Source organism: Prionailurus bengalensis, chromosome B3 (assembly GCF_016509475.1).
Source record: "Prionailurus bengalensis isolate Pbe53 chromosome B3, Fcat_Pben_1.1_paternal_pri, whole genome shotgun sequence".
Taxonomy (NCBI): domain Eukaryota; kingdom Metazoa; phylum Chordata; class Mammalia; order Carnivora; family Felidae; genus Prionailurus; species Prionailurus bengalensis.
In genome coordinates this window covers 4,686,504-4,707,125 of record NC_057355.1, presented here as the reverse complement: position 1 = coordinate 4,707,125, position 20,622 = coordinate 4,686,504, and the positions used below count along the sequence as shown (strand labels likewise).

General features: G+C 46.2%; 1 protein-coding gene across 2 annotated transcripts in view; it reads left to right on the top strand.

The window, feature by feature from the left end:
- PDE8A (phosphodiesterase 8A) overlaps positions 1-20,622 on the top strand; it is a 154,602-nt gene that overhangs the window by 59,889 nt on the left and 74,091 nt on the right. For both annotated transcript variants that reach the window (XM_043554670.1, XM_043554669.1), the window contains exons 2-3: positions 13,547-13,603; positions 15,272-15,462. In XM_043554670.1, the coding sequence (XP_043410605.1) occupies positions 13,547-13,603; positions 15,272-15,462 (248 nt within the window). The remainder of the gene's footprint in view (positions 1-13,546; positions 13,604-15,271; positions 15,463-20,622) is intronic.

Sequence of the window (20,622 nt, the reverse complement as noted above, 5' to 3'; positions counted from 1 at the left end):
CCCCAAATTCTCACTTCTGGGTCATAGGGTACGCAGGTACAGGATTTTTGGCTTAACCTCAGTAATGAGTTCCTGAACATCACATGCTCTAAGTGAAAAGTTCAACTAGGAGCCATTACTTAACTCGTCTCAGTGGGAAACTTTGACAATTTGTTATAAGTCAACTCAAACCTCCAACCTGTTTCCTACAGCATAATTGAGACTAACTGAAGCCCTCTGCACAATAATATTGTAACATGTTAGCACGTAAATGCTTAAAACATCGCTTTCTGATCACCAGATGTTGTGGGTATTGACAAGCGGCTGCTGTGGATGCAGTGATGAGAACAGTTTGCCTGCCCTCCTGCACGACCCAGAGGAAGGCAGAGAGCGGCCGCGTGGTGCTCGGAGGCCTCCTTTGCACAGCAGCTTTGGGACATGCACGTCCCCTTTGCCACTCCGTGCTTTCCAGAATGCTTGTACGATTTGACTACTTGATGTTGTAACGAGGGTATTTGGATTGTAACTTGAGACCTTCCTGCACATCATTTTGTTAAAAATGTATTGGACTTCCAGTTTCTGGATCTGCACATAAGGAGCTTGAGAATCACCGTTTTGTCCTAACGATAAGTAAAAAGCTGAAGAGACCGAAGAATCAACAACTCTTCTTTTTTTTTTTTTTTTTTATGTTTAATTATTTTTGAGAGAGAGAGAGCGTGAGCATGAGTGGGGAGGGGCAGAGAGAGAGGGAGACACAGAATCCGAAGCAGGCCCCAGCCTCCGAGCTGTCAGCACAGAGCCCGACGCGGGGCTCAAACCCATGAACCGCGAGATCATGACCTGAGCCGAAGTCGGACGCTTAACCGATTGAGCCACCCAGGTGCCCCATAGCTCTTCTTAAATCCATAAGGGAAGACACAGTGGCCCCAAGATTGGAGAGCCGGGAGAATACAAGGAGTCACTGCCTACCAGAGACTCAGGAATGGAAGCCACTCAGGAGTGCTGGGGTAGGAAAGCCTGGGCTGTAATCGATAAATCGCTGGAGGCTTTATGCACCAGCTCGGAGAGAAGTAGAACCTTTCGAGGGACCGTGACAAAAGAGGAGGGCGCACAGTATTGTGAGGTTTGCCTCTGGGAGTTTTACAAGATTCCCATGGTGAATATCAGAAAGAAAATATGTTGTCTACAAGAAACTCCCTTTCAATACAAAGACACATACACATTAAATGGGTAAAGATATGCCATGCTAACACTAATCAAAAGCAAACAAGTGCAGCTGCACTAATTCAGACGGAGCAGACTTCCAAGTAAGGAAAGTTATCAGGGAGACAAAAGGACACCGCGTAATGATAAGCAAGTCAGCTCTCCAAGAAGACATAACAACCCTTTATACGTATGCCCCCAACAACAGAGCATCAAACCGAGTGAGACAGAGACCAATAGAACCGTAAGGAGAAATAGACGAGTTCACTATCGTAGTAAGGAACCTCAACACGCTTCTTTCAGAAATGGACCTATCCAGCAGGCGGAAAATCAGTTAAGGACGTAATGGAACTCAACACCACCATCAGTCAACTGGATATAATTGACATCTACAGACGACTTCATCTAATAGCAGAATACATGTTTTTTTCCCCACTCAAGCTCATATAGAGCATTCACCAAAATAGACTGTGTTCTGGGCCATTACACTGTAACATTTGAACGAATAGAAATCCTACAGTGTCTGCTTAGACCACATTGAAATTAAACTAGTAATAACAAAGACAACCAGAAAATCCCCATATATGTGGAGATTACACAACACACTTCTAAATAACACATGGGTCAAAGAAGATGTCTCAAAAAGAAATTCAAAAATGAAAATTAAACACAGCTTATCAAGATTTGTGGGATACAGCAAAGCAGTGCTTAGAAATTTGTGGCGTTGAATGCATATACGAAAAAAGAAGATTGATCTAAAATTAGTAAACTAATGGGGCGCCTGGGTGGCTTAGTCGGTTAAGGGTCCAACATTGGCTCAGGTCATGATCCTGCGGTCCGTGGGTTCGAGCCCCGCGTCGGGCTCTGTGCTGACAGCTCAGAGCCTGGAGCCTGCTTTGGATTCTGTGTCTCCCTCTCTCTGCCCTTTCCCCACTTCTGCTCTCTGTCTCTCTTGCTCTCAAAAATAAATAAACATAAACATTTGTTTTTTAATTAGTAACTTAAGTTACCATCTTAGGAAACTTGGGGGGGAAAGGAAGAGCAAGTTAAATCCAAAGTAAGCAGAAGAAATAATAAGAATTAAAACAGTAATTAGTGAAATTGAAATCAGTAGAGAAAAAGGAATGAATCCAAAAGCTGGTTCTTTGAAAAGATCGGTAAGATTGATGAGTCAGGCTAGCTAAAAAAGAGAATCGACACAAATTCCTAATATCAGAAACAAAAGAGGGAACTTCACTACAGATCCCTTGGAGGTTAAAAGGGTAATAAAGAAATGCTGTGAACAATTCTGTGCCCACAGATATGACAACCTAGATGAAATGGACCAATTCCTTGAAAGACACAAGCTGTCAAAACTCACACAAGAACTTGATGAGCTGAATAGGCCTAGATCGCTTGCAGAAATTAAGTCAATCGTTAATGGCCTTCCAAAACAGAAAGTACCAGGCCTATATGGCTTTACTAGTAAATTCTACCAAACATTTAAAGAGGAAATTATACTAATTCTTTACTATCTCTTTCAGAAGGTAGAAGCAGAGGGAATACTTCCTGACTCCTTCTGTGAGGCCAGCATTACCTTGATATCAAAGCCAGATTACAAGGAAACTATACACCAACATCTTTCATGAGCATAGATGTAAAAATTCTCAACAAAGTATTAGCAAATCAAGTAAAAAAAAAAAAAAAACGTATCGAAAGAATTATATACCACAACCAAGTGGACTTTATCCTAGGTAAGCAAAGCTGGTGGTTAAACATTAGAAAATCAGTTAATGTAATCTAGCCCATCAGTAGCCTAAAAAGGAAAAATTACACGATCATATCAATAAATGCAATAAAAGCACCTGAAAGAATCCAAAACTGATTCATGGTAAAAACAAAACAAAACTCTCAGTAAACTTGGAATAGAGGGGAACTTCCTCAACGTGGTAAGGAAACCCTGTGGCTCACATCATGCTTAATGATGCGAAACTTGAAGCTTTCCTGCCGAGATCAGGGACAGGGCAATGATGGGTCGCCTCTCACCACTCCTTTTCAGCATCATACTGGGTGTTCTTGCTAATGCAGTGAGACAAGAAAAGGAAATAAAAGGGGTACAGTTGGGAAGGAAGACCTAAAACTTTCTGTTTCTAGATGACATCATTTATGTAGAAAATCCAAAACAATCAGCAGAAAAACTAGCTTTTGACAGACTTAATAAGTGATTGTAGCAAGGTGGCAGGATACAAGGTTAATATAAGTCACTTGCTTTCCTGTATACTACAAGCAAGGAGAATTTGAAATTTAAAACAAATTATCATTTATATCAGTACCCCCCAAAAAACGAACAAAATATTTATTAGTATAAATCTAATACGTGTAGGATCTGTCGGAGGAAAACCACAACATTCTGATGAACAACATCAAAGAAGGGCTAAATAAATGGAGAGATATTCCATATTTGTGGGTACGAAAACTCAGTATTGTCAAGATGTCAGTGTTTTCCAACTTGATCTATGGATTCAGTGCAATCCCAGTCAGAATCCCCAGCAAGTTACTTTATGGTTATTGACAAACTGACTCTAATGTTTACACGGAGAGGCAAAAGACCCAGAATAGCCAGCACAATATTAAAGGAGAAGAACCAGGCTTGGTGACCAGTTCCCGACTTAAAGACTTACTGAAAGTTACGGTAATTGAGACATTGGGGTATTGGTGAAAAAAAAATAGACAAATAGATCAGTGGATCAGAATAGAGAGCCCGGAAATAGACCCACATAAATAGAGTCACCTGGTCTTTGACAAAGGAGCAAAGGCAGTACAATGGAACAATGATAGTCGCTTCAATATATGATGCTAGAACAATTGCACATCCACGTGCAAAATAATGAATTTAGAGACCCACCTTATTTGCTTCACAAAAATCAACTCAAAATGAATTACAGACCTAAAAGCAAAATGTAAAACTATGAAACTTCTAGAGGCGAACATCTGGATGACCTTGGGTGCGGTGATGCCTTTGTAGATACAACAGCAATGAATAGATAAAACATCCGCAAAAGAAATGATTGATAAACCGAACTTTATTAGAATTAAAAATTTCTGCCCAATGAAAGACAACATCAAGAGCTTTAAAAGATGAGCCACAGACTGGGAGAAAATATTTGCAAAAGATGTATCTGATAAACCACTGTTGTCCAGAATATACAAAGAGCTTTAAAAAACTCAACCGTGAGAAAGTTGAAAACATAGCAGCCAAACAAAAACATGAATAAGGATGTTTACAGTAGCTTCGTTCTTAATTGCTAAAACTTAGAAGCCACCAAGATGTCCTTTAGTAGGTAAATGGATAACGGATACGTCAGACAGTGGAATGTTTTGCAGCACTAAAAAGGAATGAACTATTAAGCCATGAAAGGTGTGGAGGAACCTTAAATGCATTTACTAAGTGAAAGAAACCAATATGGAAAGGCTACATACTTGTATGATTCCAACTATATGACAGTCTGGAAAAAAAGCTAAACTCTGGAGACAAAAAATTAAGTGGTGGCTGGAGGTGGGAGAGATGAATAGGCAGGATTTTTAGGGCAGTGAAAACACTCCTTATGATATTATAATGATGGATGTATATCATTATACATTTGTTTGCATCCCAGAATGTACCACACCGAGGGAAGCCTAAGGTGAAATACGGATTTGGGCTGATTATGATGTGTCAATGTGGGTTAATCTTTGGTAAAAAACAAAACAAACAACAACAACAAACTACCATTCTGTTCAGTGGTGGTGATGATGGGGAGGGAGGGCTATACATTATGAGGGTAAAGGATATTCCTTACTGTACCTGCTTTTTAGTGTTGATGTAAACATAAAACTGTGGAAAAAAGTCTTAAAATGTATTGGGAGGATGTTTGGAGGATGTAAACATACGTTTTCCTATAGAAATACCAGGTAACTTGTGCTCAAGGTTTTGCCTTAAGAACCTCAAAAAGAGTATCCCTGGCAGAACACATCCTCCCTGGGAAACTTTGTCCTGGGCCGTCGCCGCTCTTTGCAGTGGCAGGGGAGGCAGGGATTATCTGAAGCTTGGGGCCAAGGCCCCAGCCATCCTCCCCCCTCCAGCCCCCATCCCTAATCTTCTTTTTCCGAGGCCTCCTCTGCCTCGGGCCTTCTTCACGTCCTCTGTTGATGTCAGACCTTTGCCGTGTACTTCCTCTCTGCCCTGGGCTTTCTCCTCTCAGACCCCAAGTTCGGTCTTCTTTGGGACATAAGAAAACAACTTCTCCCTTGATTTTTCAGTGCTGGTTATTTGCAGTTTAGAATTAGACATAATTGGTAGTGAAAGTATTCTAAAAAGAAGCTTTAAAGAACTCAGTGTTACTTATGAAAAACCGTGGAGGTCAGTGAAAATACTCGGGGAGCCCTGCGACAGGGCTCCTGTGGGAGATGGTGCCCCCAGCGGGGCCGCGGACTGCGTCCAGAGGGTGTCCTGCTCTGATGCAGCAAGGCGGTCGGGCGGTCGGGCTCTGGCAGACTTTCTCGAGTTACCGTTCAGTCTGGAAACCCGCCTTCTGGCCAAAGCCACGTGGGTCGCCGCCACACCTGCTAAGGATCTCTTGGCTGCTGTAGAGCCAGCGCAGGGGGGCCGGGGATGCCTGTGCGGCCCCTTCCGCTAGCGCCGGTAGATGCCTGCTGTGGCGCACTTGACCGGGTCAAGTCTTCCTTTCGTCCTCACGGTCACGGTTTTCTGGGCGAGGCTGAGCGGAGTGGAGAAACTTGCCTAAAGACACACAGCTTCTCAGGGGCCAGGGGCCAGAGTGTAACCCCCCATCTGTCCAACCTCAGGAACACTGGTCATGGGGACTGTTTGGGTGATTCTACATAATCCGTTCTATCATGGGCGTGGTCGTTGTTAGCGTAGTCCCATCGGGTATCTTCGAGGTGCATCGGCTGACCCCGGAAAGCCTCGGAAAGCCGTCCGGGTGCCAGCAGCAGTCAGCAGGTGTGCGGGCAGCCGGGAGCCTCCTGAATGAGGCTCGCTGTCATCTGTGCAGCGTGTGACATGGACACCAGCGATAAACGTAACACCCCCACCCAGTGAGAGGCAGGACGCTCATTTGTTAACGTACAGCCAGGAATACTTCTTGTCCGTGCCCGGATCATCTATACCCGCTGGATTCCGTTTTTCTCCTGGAGGGAGTTCTGAGCCTCTGGCTCCCCTCCCCCGGCAGCCTGTCACCCCCTTCTCATTCTGACAGGATGATGCTCAAGTGATCGGCTCCTCTTTTCTGAGGGGTGGAGGAGAGGTGGGTCCTCGGCCTCCGAGATGTTACACCTCAGATGGCCCAGTTGGGATGTGAGGATTCTTACGTTTCAGGGACACATTTAAAAAAAAAAAAAGAAGCTTAAGGTTGGGTTATCTTACAATTGGCTGTTCTCATTTTTTCTGTTCAATTTTCTTGTTTCACCTTCAGAGGCAGTGTTCCTTCAGGGTTTGGGGAAAATCTTTATTTGTCCGTTGTTCCAAGTACATGAGTATGATACTTAAGACGTAGGTTCTATTTCTTACATTATTTCAAGGCAGCGTGAAGTTAATGGTTCTTATTAGAGATTACCTTAGTGCTCTGAAAGAAACTGGCTCTTTGGAAAAATGCAGTTTTAAAAACGCCTTTCAGGGGCGCCTGGGTGGCTCAGTCACTTAAGTGTCCGACTCTTGAGTTTGGCTCAGGTCGTGATCTCATGGTCGGCAGGATCAAGCCCCGCGCTTGGGAGCCTTCCTCTCTCTCTTCCCTCCTCCATTAGCATGCACACACATGCTCTCTCTCTCTCTCTCTCTCTCTCTCAAACAACATCAAATAACAAAAAAAGTGCCTTACATGTGTGCATGTGCGGCAACTTGTAGTTTCATAGCAAAAGCTCCTTGGAAAATCTTTTCTGTGGGTCCTTTAGAACGTATTGGGCATTTCCTCACAGTCGGGCATTACGTTAAACTCTTTAAATAGTTCACTTAATCCAGACACCGTTTTTTGCTGAACAATATGAGTTTGGGAAAAAAGGACCTCCGAACGGTTTTGCCCCGGCGTGTGACTTGATTTTAGCATTCAGATGGGGAAACATAAAAGGCCCCTTGTAAATATTTGCCGTTTAAGTTGACTGAAGGGACAATTAAGAACAGGTAAGGAGAGAAAAAAGAGACACAAACAGTTGGGATAGATGTGGAGCCTTTGGGCCGCTCTCGGAGTACCTGGGAGAGCAGTTAGGAGCTCCGCTTCGGGGTGGGTCCTGGTGCCATCTTGTGGGTGGATCTGGAAAGGACCAAGCCGACCCACACCAGCTTCTACCAGGATGCCTTGCATAACCCCAAATTTCCACGCAACAGTGAAATAAAACTGCGAGTCAGATACCAGGACTCTGGTCTGGGAGCCAGTAGATTTGATTACGTCCTGTCCGTCAGGGGGTCCTGATCACCCTTCCTCCGAAACAGCCCAAAACCACGTACTCGTCTCCATGGCAACTCCTGGGCCAGGCTGCCGTCCTCTCTCACTTGGACTGTGGAAGCCTCCTCACTGGTCTCCTTGCCTTTGCTGTCACCTTCGCATTGTCCATTCCCCACCGGGGATCTGTTTAAAATCTAAAGGGGATCCGTTTAAAGTGGTCTATTTAAAAAATAAAAATTCTAGGGGCGCCTGGGTGGCGCAGTCGGTTAAGCGTCCGACTTCAGCCAGGTCACGATCTCGCGGTCCGTGAGTTCGAGCCCCGCGTCGGGCTCTGGGCTGATGGCTCAGAGCCTGGAGCCTGTTTCCGATTCTGTGTCTCCCTCTCTCTCTGCCCCTCCCCCGTTCATGCTCTGTCTCTCTCTGTCCCAAAAATAAAATAAACGTTGAAAAAAAAATTTTTTTTAAATAAATAAAAAATAAATAAATAAAAATTAGAGGGGGACACCTGGGTGGCTCAGTCGGTTGGGCAGCCGGCTTCAGCTCAGGTCATGATCTCATCATCCATGGGTTCAAGCCCCGCATCAGGCTCTGTGTGGTGACAGCTCGGAGCCTGGAGCCAGCTTCAGATTCTGTGTCTCCCTCTCTCTCTGCCCCTCCCCTGCTCACGCTCTGTCTCTCTCAAAAATAAACATTTAAAAAAAAAAAATTTGTAATAAAGATAAAAATTAGATCCTATCATTTCCTTGTATAAAACTCCCTAGTGCTTTTTATGAAATTCAGGATAGAACCCAAGTTTCTTGTCCTGGCTTCGAAAGCTCTGCATCTTTTGGCTCCTGCCTAGCCATGACCTCATCTCCTCCCTCTTCCCTGTCCTTTCCTCAAACGCTCCCCGTTCCCACCATGGGTCCCAGCACCCCGTTTCCTCTGCCTGGCACTCCTTCCCCTGTTCCTCGAATGTCTGGCTCCTTTATCATGCAGATCTCCTATTCCACATTGCTGCCACGGAGAGGCCTTCCTGGACTCTGATTCAAAATAGCACCCCAGTTACTCTTCCATCACATCTCCCCCTGGTAGGTAGAGACACCGTCTGTCTTGTTCTCAGTTGGATGTTGAATGCCTGGGAAACCATGGGCGAATGCTGACTTCTGGGTTCTTGGTCTTATTTTTCTAGATCTCGGCTAGGGTCGGGTGATTTTAGGCCTTCCCCAGTGGAGCGCGAAAAGACCACAGGAATCCAGTCCCTGTGAATTGGGACTTGTTCTCACCATTGTCACTTACCAACTGTTAAACCACACTGCACTGAGCTTTAGTTTTTCATCAATGAGATGGAGTTAACGAGCTTGCCTGACTCATAGAGTAAGGACTAAATTGGATTTAAATAGGATTGGAAGCGGAGTATTGAGCACATAATAGGCTCCCTCTTTCTCTATTAAAACTCTACTATGTTGTCATTGTGTACATTTGCCTCTTCTCCTACTCAAGGCCAGGGGTGGGCGCTTCTTTGCGCTCCCAGCATCTAGCTCTGTGCTTGGCTTAAAGCACAATAGTAGGTAATCCACAGATGTCTGGATTAATTTTGACTCTTCCCCCCCCCCCCCCCCCCCCCAAGAACTGGTGTCTCCTGACTCTTGCCTAGGTTGTGTTCTTTTGACCAAGTTAAGAGAACTGGGCACTCTTTGCCCAGAGAAAGAAAGACAAGAGGGCCAGGCAAAGTACAGGGAAAATCTGGAGGGATAGGCTGGTTGAGGACAAACTCCTGATTTATGTCTGTGCTCTATAGTTCCTAGGGTTGTATACAATCAATATAAGTTGATCTCAGCATTCACTTTGTTTCTAATAAAGGGAATGTAGGAAAAAGATCACCTGATTCTTTTGTGGCTCCTAGTACTCATTAGGCTTTCATAAAAAATCCTTCCTTCCTCGATGTCCCCTCACGAAATAAAGTATGCATGAAAATATTCTGAAAACTGGAAGTGTTGTGTTACATATACATGTGTACGTAGAAACTAGTATCAGTGATTTCTAGATAAATGATTGATTCAGAAAGATGAGCTGTTGAGTAAACATTCATTCAAAAAGGTTTCTTAAATGCCTACCATGTGTCAAGGACTCTTTTGGGTGTTGGAAGTACAGCAGTGAATAAAGCAGATAAATCCCTGTAGATAGATCTTATATTCTAGTGGGAGAGACAGAAAATAAAGAAGATAAATAGTATATGAAGTTTTGCAAATGACGATTAAGAGCTACAGAGGGAAAAAAAAAAAAAGCAGGCAAGGGATAGGGAGGGTTGGGGGAACAGAAATTTTAGGCTGGTTAGTATCATGTATCTCTTTTCTTTCCCAGTCCCACCCATGATCCAGATTCCTAACCCTAGTTTGGCCTTCTGCTGTCACTTGTTTTCTTGTTCGGTTGTGTTTTTTAAATTTTTTAAATGTTTGTTTATTTTTGAGAGTGAGAGAGAGCGTGAGCCGGGGAAGGGGAGAGAGACAGGGAGACACGGAATCCAAAGCAGGCTCCAGGCTCTGAGCTCCGGGCAGAGCCCAGCATGGGGCTCTAGCTCACGAACTGCTAGATTATGACCTGAGCTGAAGTCAGACACTTAACCAACTGAGTCACCCAGGTGCCCCTTGCTGTCACTTGTGAATGTTCGGTCAGTTAGGCAAACAAAAGAAATCTGATAGGTGGTTTGTCAAAATTCCTAATTATTTATTTCATGTTTCTGTCAGCCATATTTACAAATATTACCTTATTAAAATACAAATAGACTTTTTACAATCTCTCTTTACTAATGAGTATTAATAAATACATAAATATTTAAAAATCCAGAAGACTAAACAATTTGTACGATTACCAGTAGCAGCCAGTGAATATACTCTTATTTCTATATTGTCTAAAGATAACAATTGCTTTTGAAGCTGAAAGATTCAATCAAACCTGTGATATTAAAATTGATTTAAAAATGACTGTTCCCTTTTAAAATATTAACGTGCACAATAAATTATTATTAAAAGGGTTGCGACTTTGAAGCATTAGGTCAGTTTGATCGTGATTTTCATGCACGAAAAAAGGAGGAATACAAGAATTCTATAGTTCTGATCCCCTTTTCCAGAGCAGTTGGGAAGTTGTTTACTTTTTCAGGGCTCACTGCTGACGTCTGCTCACTGAGTAATGTCATCACATTTCCTGGTGGTGGTTATTTTGGGGGGGTGGGGGGCAGTGGTAAGTAGTTGTCCAGCTCTGCTGGGACACTGCTCAACAGAGGTCCTGAGAGCCGGATATATCCCGTAGACAGGATGTAAGGTTAAAATGCAATCTAGTTAAGTAAATAAAGTAAGTGTTCAGTGGTCAAATAGAGCTGCTGAAACATTTATGCTTTAAAATGATATCGCTAAAATCATGTCGAGGCAAAATTAAGAGTCTTTTAAAAACCTATAACTTCTTTTATTTCTTAAAATTAATGCGGTGGTGTGTTATTTTTATAAGTTGAGATCATAAAGTTACACTGTCCTTTGTGAAAGTTATTTCATAACCCACTTTTGGTCTGGACCGTGTGCTCAGAGTTGTTTTCCTGGGAAGGACGAGGCTTTGTCCTGAGCCGTTCACACTTGTTATCCTGTCTCTCAGCTGGTCACCAACACTAGATGCACACATACAAGGATTTTTTAAAACTTGCTAGTCGCTAACGTTTTTAAATTTTTGTGAATCACTACCTTCAACTTAATTTTTCTCCTCCTGGTTTCCTTCAGTTCGTATGGTTGACTTTCTCAAACTTAGTGATTTGAAAGCTTGGTATATTTACTTCATTCATGTTTCATGACAAAAGAAGTTAAGGCTATGAGTCTTGCCTCTGAGTAAAACGTAGCAGTATCATGTAAGTTTTCATTACGTGATATTCTCATTTTTATTATTTTCCAGGTACTCTATATGTATAGTTTGCATTTCTCTCTCTGACCCAGCAATTACAAGTTAGTGTGTAAAAAATTTTCAGGGTGGGGGTATTTGTCGATTTTGTTTAAACTTAACGTTTTTAATTTGTGGTTTGGTTGCATTATGGCTGAAGAATAAAAACCACCATTTTTACTTTTAGGAATATGTTTCAAGGTTTTCTCTGTGACCTAGAATATCATATGTTTTTATGCTATTCATAAATGTTTTCCTTCTCCCCTTGCAGACTTTCTTTTTTATCTCCTGGATCCTTCATAGCCAGTTTCATAAGTGTCCTCTGTCAGAGGCTACAGGTCCCAATTCAGGTCAAGGACACAAGTGCTGCCTGCGATGGCAGCATCGTGCCTGCTGTTGTGAGGTGTCTGCTTTCTCCTCTGAAACTGCCCCCCATACTATAGAAAGTCAGCGAAAATGACTTCTCTTCTCTTTTTCCTGTCATTGTCTTCCTTCTTGTATTTTCCAAGCAGTAGGTCCACATCATTCCTTGTTCTTTCATTCATTCATTCCTTTAAACTTTGTAAAAACCAGGAAGAAACTCATCAGATTGGTCTCTCTCGGTGCCTCTTGCTTTCCTTCTCGGTGCACCGAGGGAGTATGAGGATTTAGACCAGACCTCTTTTAAGACTCTCCTGGCCCTCTGGGATCACGTCTCAAGACGTCTGGCTTCAGTACCCAGCTGTGCCCCTCACTGACAGGCTGGCCTGCAGGAGGATAGGCGGTGCTGTGGGAGGTCTGTTCTCCTCGGCCTTCCGCCCTGTCACAGAATCCCCCTCAATCTTAGTCTGCAGTAATGGCGGCCCTCATTCTTCTTAGGCCTTCTGAGAGATGAAATTAGCATAAAGCAAATCAGACACTAAGCTGGTGTCCCATGACTGGTAGACATCAGCTTTTAGCAGTGAAAAATAAACATGGACCCCCCACCACCACCACTGAGCAGGATTTGTTCCATGTGTTTACTGTAGGGCAGATCACCACCTGAGGGGAGAGACTGGAGGTGGGCAGTCAGGTAGGAAATACCTTGCGGGAAGGCTCCTACATCTCGGTCTTCCACTGCAGATTTTTTTTTTTCCCTGTGGAATCATACCATCACCCGGAGGCCTGGTGATCCCCCAGTACGTACAGTGTTTCTGGAAATGTGTATCCTCTGGGTAGCAAGTCAGTGCCAGCGTCCATCACTTGGGGCTGTATTTCAGCCCCACGTTCCTGCTCCCTTGGGCTCCTTCATGAGGTGTGCAGACTGCCCAAACCTTCCAGGGGCCCTGGGTTTGCAGCAAAATCGCGGCTGCCACTTGCTGACTGGGTGGCCTTAAACAAGGTACTTGGAACCTTGGTTTTGCAGCTGCAAACCTCACTGTGTTACTGTGAAGATTCAGCGAGATGATGGATGCTCAGCTCTTGGCGTAACACCCAGGATAAGCCCTTCCGTTGGCGCTGTGATGGTCGTGACTCATTGGGGTTTGGTTGTGACATTTATCTTTGTGCAGTCTCTTCTCAGTTCTCAAATAGATAAGCAATTATTGATGAGTGCTCTGCTCCCTGTAAAACCCAAGTGTCGACTGCTTCTCAACCCGGTTTCCTTGGCTCTGCTGTCGCACGGTTCTAACAGCTGGATTTCACTTTCTTTGTGCCATTTTGGATGTAAGGTTTCATTGTCCGTCAGGGGAAAGATAGAAGGAACCACTGTTCGTTCAGTGTCTAATTTGGGGGGACTCTTTATATTGGAAACTCATTTCATCTTTGTAACAAACGAGAAATTTTGGCTGAGGAAGGTTGAGTAAATCGCTTAGAATCACACGCAGCTAGGAAAAGAGCCAGGATCAGATTCCTGTTACCTCTCCCTCCATACTCCTGCACCTTTCCTGGGCTTTATAAGCCAGTCCCTGGGAATCTGTGTAACAACTATTGAATTTATGTTAATTTTTTCTCTGGAGTAGAAATTTTGCTTTCATCTGTGGCACTTACCTTTAAAACAATCTTTTTAAAAACACATCTTTTTCTTACAGGTAGCCATTGCTGACGTGCAGTTTGGCCCCATGAGATTTCATCCAGATCAACTCCAGGTAGTAAGAAACCATGCTGTGCCCTAAACATACTGATTTTCTCCAAAGAGGGGGGAGGGCGAGGGCCTAAAATTGAAAATAGTTTCCTATTTTAGATAATGGTATTGGATCAACACTAAATTTCCTAAACCTGATCATAGTACTCCAGTCACAGAAGAGAATGTCCTTTTCTTAGAAACACACATTGAGGTATTTGGAGAGGACGAGATGCCTGCAACCTACTTTGAAAGGTTCAGCAATAAAAGAATGTGCATCGTTGTGGGGGGTGGGGAGCAAAGGGGGCAAAACATTAACTTCCCATCAGAAAGTATCTATGAATTATCAAATCCAAAATGTTAGGCAAAATCACCAGTTGAAATTGAGCTCCAGAGTTCCTTGATGCGTCTGGCACACAAACCATGTTCACCGTTAACATTTTTAAAACCTGTGCAAAGCTACTGGCAGGAATGTGCTCTTAGTTCTTTGCATTAGTGGTATTTGTGCCCTTGGGAAAACTTCGAGGAACTAAGCCTTGGGGGACAGGGTTTCTGTCAGCCTTGTAGTGTCGTTCTCCCAGGCTGCCCCACCTCCACCTCACCACGGTCGCCCTCAGGAGCCCGTGTGGGTCTGAAGGGACAGAGTCAGGTGCTCCTGCACCAGACCCGGAGTGTGGGGGTGCCGGCAGGACGGGGGAGACGCAGCGGGCACGGGGACCACAAGCCGTCGTCCCGGGCAGAGGCGCAGTGCTGTCTGTTGCACCTTGTGCTGTTCCCGCGTCCCTTAACTGACAGTTTGTCCTTTGCTATCGATCACAACTTTATTACTTTTTTCATTGAAACGTCGCTGACCTACGGCGCACAACAGAATGATTCAGCGTTTGTATCCATTCAGAAGTAGTGGGCACTGTAGCTGGCTACCGTGTGTCCCATACGTTGTTCTAGATTATTAACTGTATTCCCCGTGTGTCCATCGTGTCCCGGATCTTATGTATTTTATGACTGGAAGCTTTACCTTCTAATCCCTCTCCCCTAAGACAGATGTCATATGATTTCACTTACGTGTGGAATCTGAAAAACAAAACAAACCACCATCACCACCAAAAAGCAGAAGCAGGTTTATAGAGAACAATCTGGTGGTTTCCAGAGGGAAGGGAGGTTGAGGGGTTACCTGGTTGGTTGTGAGCTGTTATATTTTGAGCTACCTGAAGTCTCTTCTCTTATCATCAAAGTAATTTTTTTTTTAACTTGGAGGAATTACATAAACCCTTGAGTCAGAACGTTTAATTACACTATTTAAAGTTTTAAGTATCTAAAAGTTTGACTGAAATATTAGTCTTTGTCATTTAAGGACTTGCCTAGTTAATTTACTATTAACTAAAATAAGTATTTGTGTTTTCATTGAAGTAGTTTCAGGATAAAATGCTTAATCAAGCTTTTGTTGAGTTCTGCCAGTGGGCTTCTTCGCTAAAGAATTAAGTATAGGGCCCGTGCAGTTGGACGTCCAGACAAAAGCAGCTCAAATAGCACTAATTTCGGTCCCTGAGTTACCTGGACGAAGATTTCTATCAACAGATTATGTTCACACCTGTGTGCTTGCCGTCCGGGCCCCGGGAGCTTTCTGTGGCGTGTTAAGAAATGACAGTCCTAACAACTTGTTTTTTTAAAAAGTGTTCGCACTTTTTTGATTCAGGTACTTTTAGTGTTTACCAAAGAAGATAACCAGTGTAATGGATTCTGCAGGGCGTGTGAAAAAGCAGGGTTTAAGTGCACAGTTACCAAGGAGGCCCAGGCTGTCCTTGCCTGTTTCCTGGACAAGCATCACGACATCATCATCATAGACCACAGAAACCCCCGACAGCTGGACGCGGAGGCCCTGTGCAGGTGAGCATGGGACCCAGGCCCGAGTAGCCCCCGGCACATGGGATGGTGAGCACAGCACGTAATACGCTAGCTTGAATTCATGGCCTGTCGGGTGGCCTTCCACACAGGTAAAATAAGACATTAGGATGAGGACATCATTATTTCTGGGACGGATCTTCCTCTGTTTTGTTTCCTTTTACTTTGCTTTGCTTAAAATAGCAAAACAGAATTGAATGAAAACCGTCAAGGGTTAAGATGAAACCCCCTCTGCAGTTAACCACAACCGTCACCTGCACCTTACTGCAGCGGGGGCTCATAAAATTTCCCCGACGTTTTTAAAGTTGTAAAAACTGTGAAAATTGCCTTCTAATGTTAGGTGAATGTGCCTTGTTTATAATACTTGCACAACATCAAACATGCGAACTGGATTGCTCAATAGGAGGTTTTAGAGAAGCACAGATCGTCACGTGTATGTGACTCTACACAGCTACACCCCCCCCCCCCCCCCCCCCCCCCCGCCCTCCATCCAGCTTCCCCTGAGGGATTAGGGCTTCCTGGGGAAAGCTCTGAGCTTCAGAAGCTCTCCTTCCTGTTAGGCTCACCTTAATCCCCTTTGCCAGACTTCCCGCATTCTCATTTGAGGGCAGGAATTGTCTTCTCTGGATGGACTATGTCCTCCCCACGGTGTGGTTTCGTGTTCCGGCCCCATCCAGGGGGCTCCCTCGGGGTATCCTCTTCCAGGCAGTACCTCTGGTAAGCATGGCTCCAGCACTGACCAGCCCACACCAGGTTCGGGTGGACCAGTGGAGAGTGAGCGGAATATCCATCTTCCCTGCTGTCCAGACAGCAGACGCTGACCACGTTCAGCAGACCACTGAGCACATTCCTTTCTTCATGGTTGTGTCAGAGCCCCGGCCAAGAGTCAGAGCCTCAGGTTTCCCTTGCTAGCTGTGTTCTACCACGTCCTCTCCATCTTGTTGCCTGAGAAGGGGGGGGGGGGGGGGTAGGATGGGGGAGGAACTTGTGCCATAGTTAGTGAATTTTCTAGAGGCACAAGCAGGACCTGATTTATTTCCCCGAGTCAATTTCATCTCGAGTCTGGCCCTACCTGGTTTATCTCCCTTAAGATCATCCCTTTAAGGGAACCTGCCCACTGTGGAGTATTCTTTCAAGGAACTTTCCAGGCTGTCCCTCATGAACTTGTCCACTCGCGCTGTCTCCCTCCGCTGACATACACAGCTCACAAGACCTTAGCCCTGGCAGAGCTCCTGCCCTTCCTCCTGCTTTTGGGGGACCTAATCAGCACTGCCTGCGAAGGGTTTTTCATCAGTTGCCGACTTGTCTAAACGCCTGGCATTCATCTGTATCCCTCTACTGGGGAAATTTGGAACTCCTTACACTCCTTATCAGATGCTTTGCTGAAGGCCAAATATTCTGTGCCTGTGATATTTCTAAATCCACCGGTTGGGGAACCCTGCTTTGCAAGTCTTCTCAGTTCTGGGCATTATCTTTGGTGTGAGAGCTACATAGGTAGATGAGACGGGGTCCTTGCCTCTGACGAGCTAACGTTCTGGTTTGCAGGGCGAGCGAGTGATTTCAGTACAGGCTTATAAGCGCCCACAAGGAGGTGTATACAGAGTGCTACAGGGCCTGTGTCAGGGAGAGCTTCACAGAGGATACTGGGGTTGAGTCCTGAAGGATGAGCAGGAGTTTTGAGAAGAAGAAAGAAAGGCAGAAAATAGAACCACTGTACGACCCAGCAATTGCACTACTAGGTATTATTTATCCAAAGGATACAAAAATGCTGATCCAAAGGGACACATGCACCCCAGTGTTTACAGCAGCACTATCAACAATAGCCAAATTATGAAAGAGCCCAAATGTCCGTCAGCTGATAAATGGATAAAGAAGATGTGGGGTGTGTGTGTGTGTGTGTGTGTACACACCCCTCCCCCCCCCACACATACTCTGGAATACTACTCAGCAATCAAAAAGTATGAAATCTTGCCATTTGCAACAACGTGGATTTAACTAGAATGTATTATGCTAAGTGAAATAAGTCGGTCAGAGAAAGACAAGTATCAGATTTCACTCACATGTGGAATTTAAGAAACAAAACATGAACACAGGGCAAGGGAAGGAAAACTAAGATAAAAACAGGGATACAAACCGTAAGAGACTCTTAAATACAGAGAACAAACAGAGGGTTGCTAGAGGGGCGGGGGGAGGGGTGGTGGGCATCAAGGAGGGCACCTGTTGGGAGGAGCTCTGGGTGTTACACGGAGGGGATGGGTTGCTGGGTCCTAGCCCTGAAACCGGTACTAACTTGAATTTAAACTTAAAAACAATTTTTAATTGTTAACTAACTTGAATTTAAACTTAAACATTCCAGCTGGAGGGAGCCTCATGTGTAGGAAGAGGCAGGTATACAGGGCTTCTCTGCTCAGTGCCCGATGGCTGCCCGGTCGGGCGGGTGTGGGACGTGGCTCTGGCCGAGGCTGGAGCAGCAGACAGGAGCCCCATCACGAGGGCCTTGGGTGCTGAGCCAAGGGCGCAGACTTCCCCCACTAGGCAGTTGAGACACTGCCTCGGTCTGTGCAGGGGAGGGTCTAGAGCAGGTGGGAGATCTGGGCTGCTGGCCGGACAGGCAGCGTAGACGGGCAGAAGGTGCTGAGGCGCGTCGACCAGTTGTGAGGCTGTGGGCGGCGTCTTGTCCGCACCTGATTTCACTGCCTCCTCAGCCTCCTGTCCAGAAGCCCACGAAGGTAACAGATAAAAGCCGACCACAGCCGTTCAGAGGCCGGAGTTCGGCTGATGGGTGTGTCAGAAGCCGGAGAACAGAGGAGGCAGGGATTCTCTGTATGCCTCGTACCGCGGGGCCTAACGGAGAGGCCTGTCCTGCCCCGGGGACAGCTCCTGCGCACGCCAGCCTCCGAAGCCCAAGGTCACAGGGCCACACTGGGCCGGGAGGAGGCTCTGCTGAGCCTGGGGTGCTGGAGCTGCGCTGACAGACGGACCAACGGCTCTGCTCAGAGGGGCACCACCGCATCTGGGAGCGGCTGGAGCCCTGCCTCCGGCCCCCCACTCCCTGCTGCCTCTTCATTCTTTCCTTTCTGCCTCCACCGGGAAACCCAAGACTGTGAGCCAAGGAGGCGGGCAGAGACGTGGGATTTTCTGCCACGTCGTGAGGAGGGGCAGCGGCCTAGGGAGTGTGGGACCGGCCATTCACGTGTCACAGCTTCACGACCGCACAGCGCGCCAGTTCTCACGTTCGGTTAGAGGACGGGCGAGGGCCAGTCAAGGGTCCACCCCGGGCGGCCAAGCCAGGCCTGCCTGCTGGCAGCGCCCTCGGAGCCCCGCGTCTGCTCACCGGATCCCAGGAGGGCCACTCACGCTGAGGGCCTGGCCGAGGGGCGCAAGGGAGATTTCTGTGGCGCCCTCTGCTGCAGGCTCTCGGCCTGGGCTTGTATCACTTCTGTCCAAGGACGAACGAACAGGGTAAAGAAGTGGGTGCCTGTAAAAAGCTGCCAAATAATGGTCGGGGAAAGAACAGCCTCAGAGACTGAGAACATGACTCGCCACGAGCAATTTGCAGAACCTTTCAGAAGACGTATGCCTGGTGCACTCAGAAGAAACGAAGAACTATTCTTTTGTGCCCCGGGAGCAGGGCTCTGTAATGAAAGGGAAGATTTTATGAAGGGAGGTGAAGGAACTAAAGCTGGGCGTGGAAACCCAGCGTGCATTAGCGGAATTAAATCCGTGTGGCGTGCCGGACTCCCCCTGGTCTGCGGCTCATGGTTACCGTCGTAAATGCCATTTTCAATCTGAGATTCGTTCCACGTGGCAGAGAGAACAGTGGCGAAGTACGAGTAATGGAGTTGTACTTTTGTCAAATTTAACTCCTCGAAGGGCTTAGCTGTATTCTTACGTTAAGCCTACTCTTTCCCGACAACAGAATTTCTAGCGTTGAGCTGGGCCTGTGGCTGCCTAGAAAATACGTGCATTCCCAAGCTTTTCCTGCGGCTGGCCAGTGGGAATGCCATGTGCATCCTCTGGAAAGTATCCTTCGAGGGAGAGTGCGTGCCCTTCTTCCTGCCGTCAGGAATGTGGAGTCTATGGCCCGAGCGCAGCATCCGTCTTGGGTCATGAGGAGGGAACCGTGTGTAGGCGGTAATAGGGACCCTTCGACAGAAGGAGCCAGCTGTCCAGTGCCACAGTGAGCCATCACAGCCCTGGACTGCCTACCTCCGCACATCTTTTACGCGGGAGAAGACTCGTGTTGGAGTTTTCTCTTCCGCATAATCCAGTAAAATCCTAGTGATGCGCCAGCTAGCCTGGTTTTGAGAGCCTCCCAGGGTGCTTGCTTGGTGTTTCAGAAGCTCGTGCTATAGACTCATGCTCTCTCTTTTTCCTGAGTTCTTGAGACCTGCCTTACTAATGTCTGGGTGTAAACGATGGTGTCAAGTCGTTTCTTTCTTCATTTTCTGGAATTCTAAAGTCTAGGGTGTTATTTTTCAACCCAGGTTCCTTGACGTTTCTGTTTTCTAATCAGTTCTTCCTCCTTGTGGACCAGAAAAAGGCAAGAGTGCACGTATTTCATACAGTGTTAGCCCTCCTCGGCAGGTGTCAGCTTTCTTCCAGGTAAACGTGGTCTTCCCTTCTGCTTTGTCCTGAGCCCGTGCCCACCCTCGTTCCTGCATCCGGAGTAGCTTCCAGAACTACTTCCTGACTTCATCTGTACATTTACCTGCTTGCTATTTCTACGACTCATGTCCCTGTTTCTCTTCTAAAAAGGTGAGAGCCAGTTTGAGATGCCTGGCTACATACTTAAATTTGCCTTTTCTTTCTTGAAATCTTTGTGACGAGACAGAAATAGGAACACGAGTACAGTGTCCTAAGAAGCCACAGAAATACCATTCGTGAGTGCCTGTCTGGCCCTGTGTAAGATGAGTGATAGGTCAGTAGTATCCCAGTTTTGAGAGGTGACCTGGCCTTGCCTGTGTGAGTGTCTGCTGTGCCATCGCCCTTCCAGGCTTCTCCAGCCGTTCGATGGCCCCCTCTTCAGGAAGGCGAGCCTGGCTGTTCTCCAGGCAGGGAGACCGCGGTGGGACCGGCGACCGGCACCCGGGTGGCAGACCCCGTGGTGACCTGTCGAGGGGGCTCTTCCGATAGAGCAGCCAT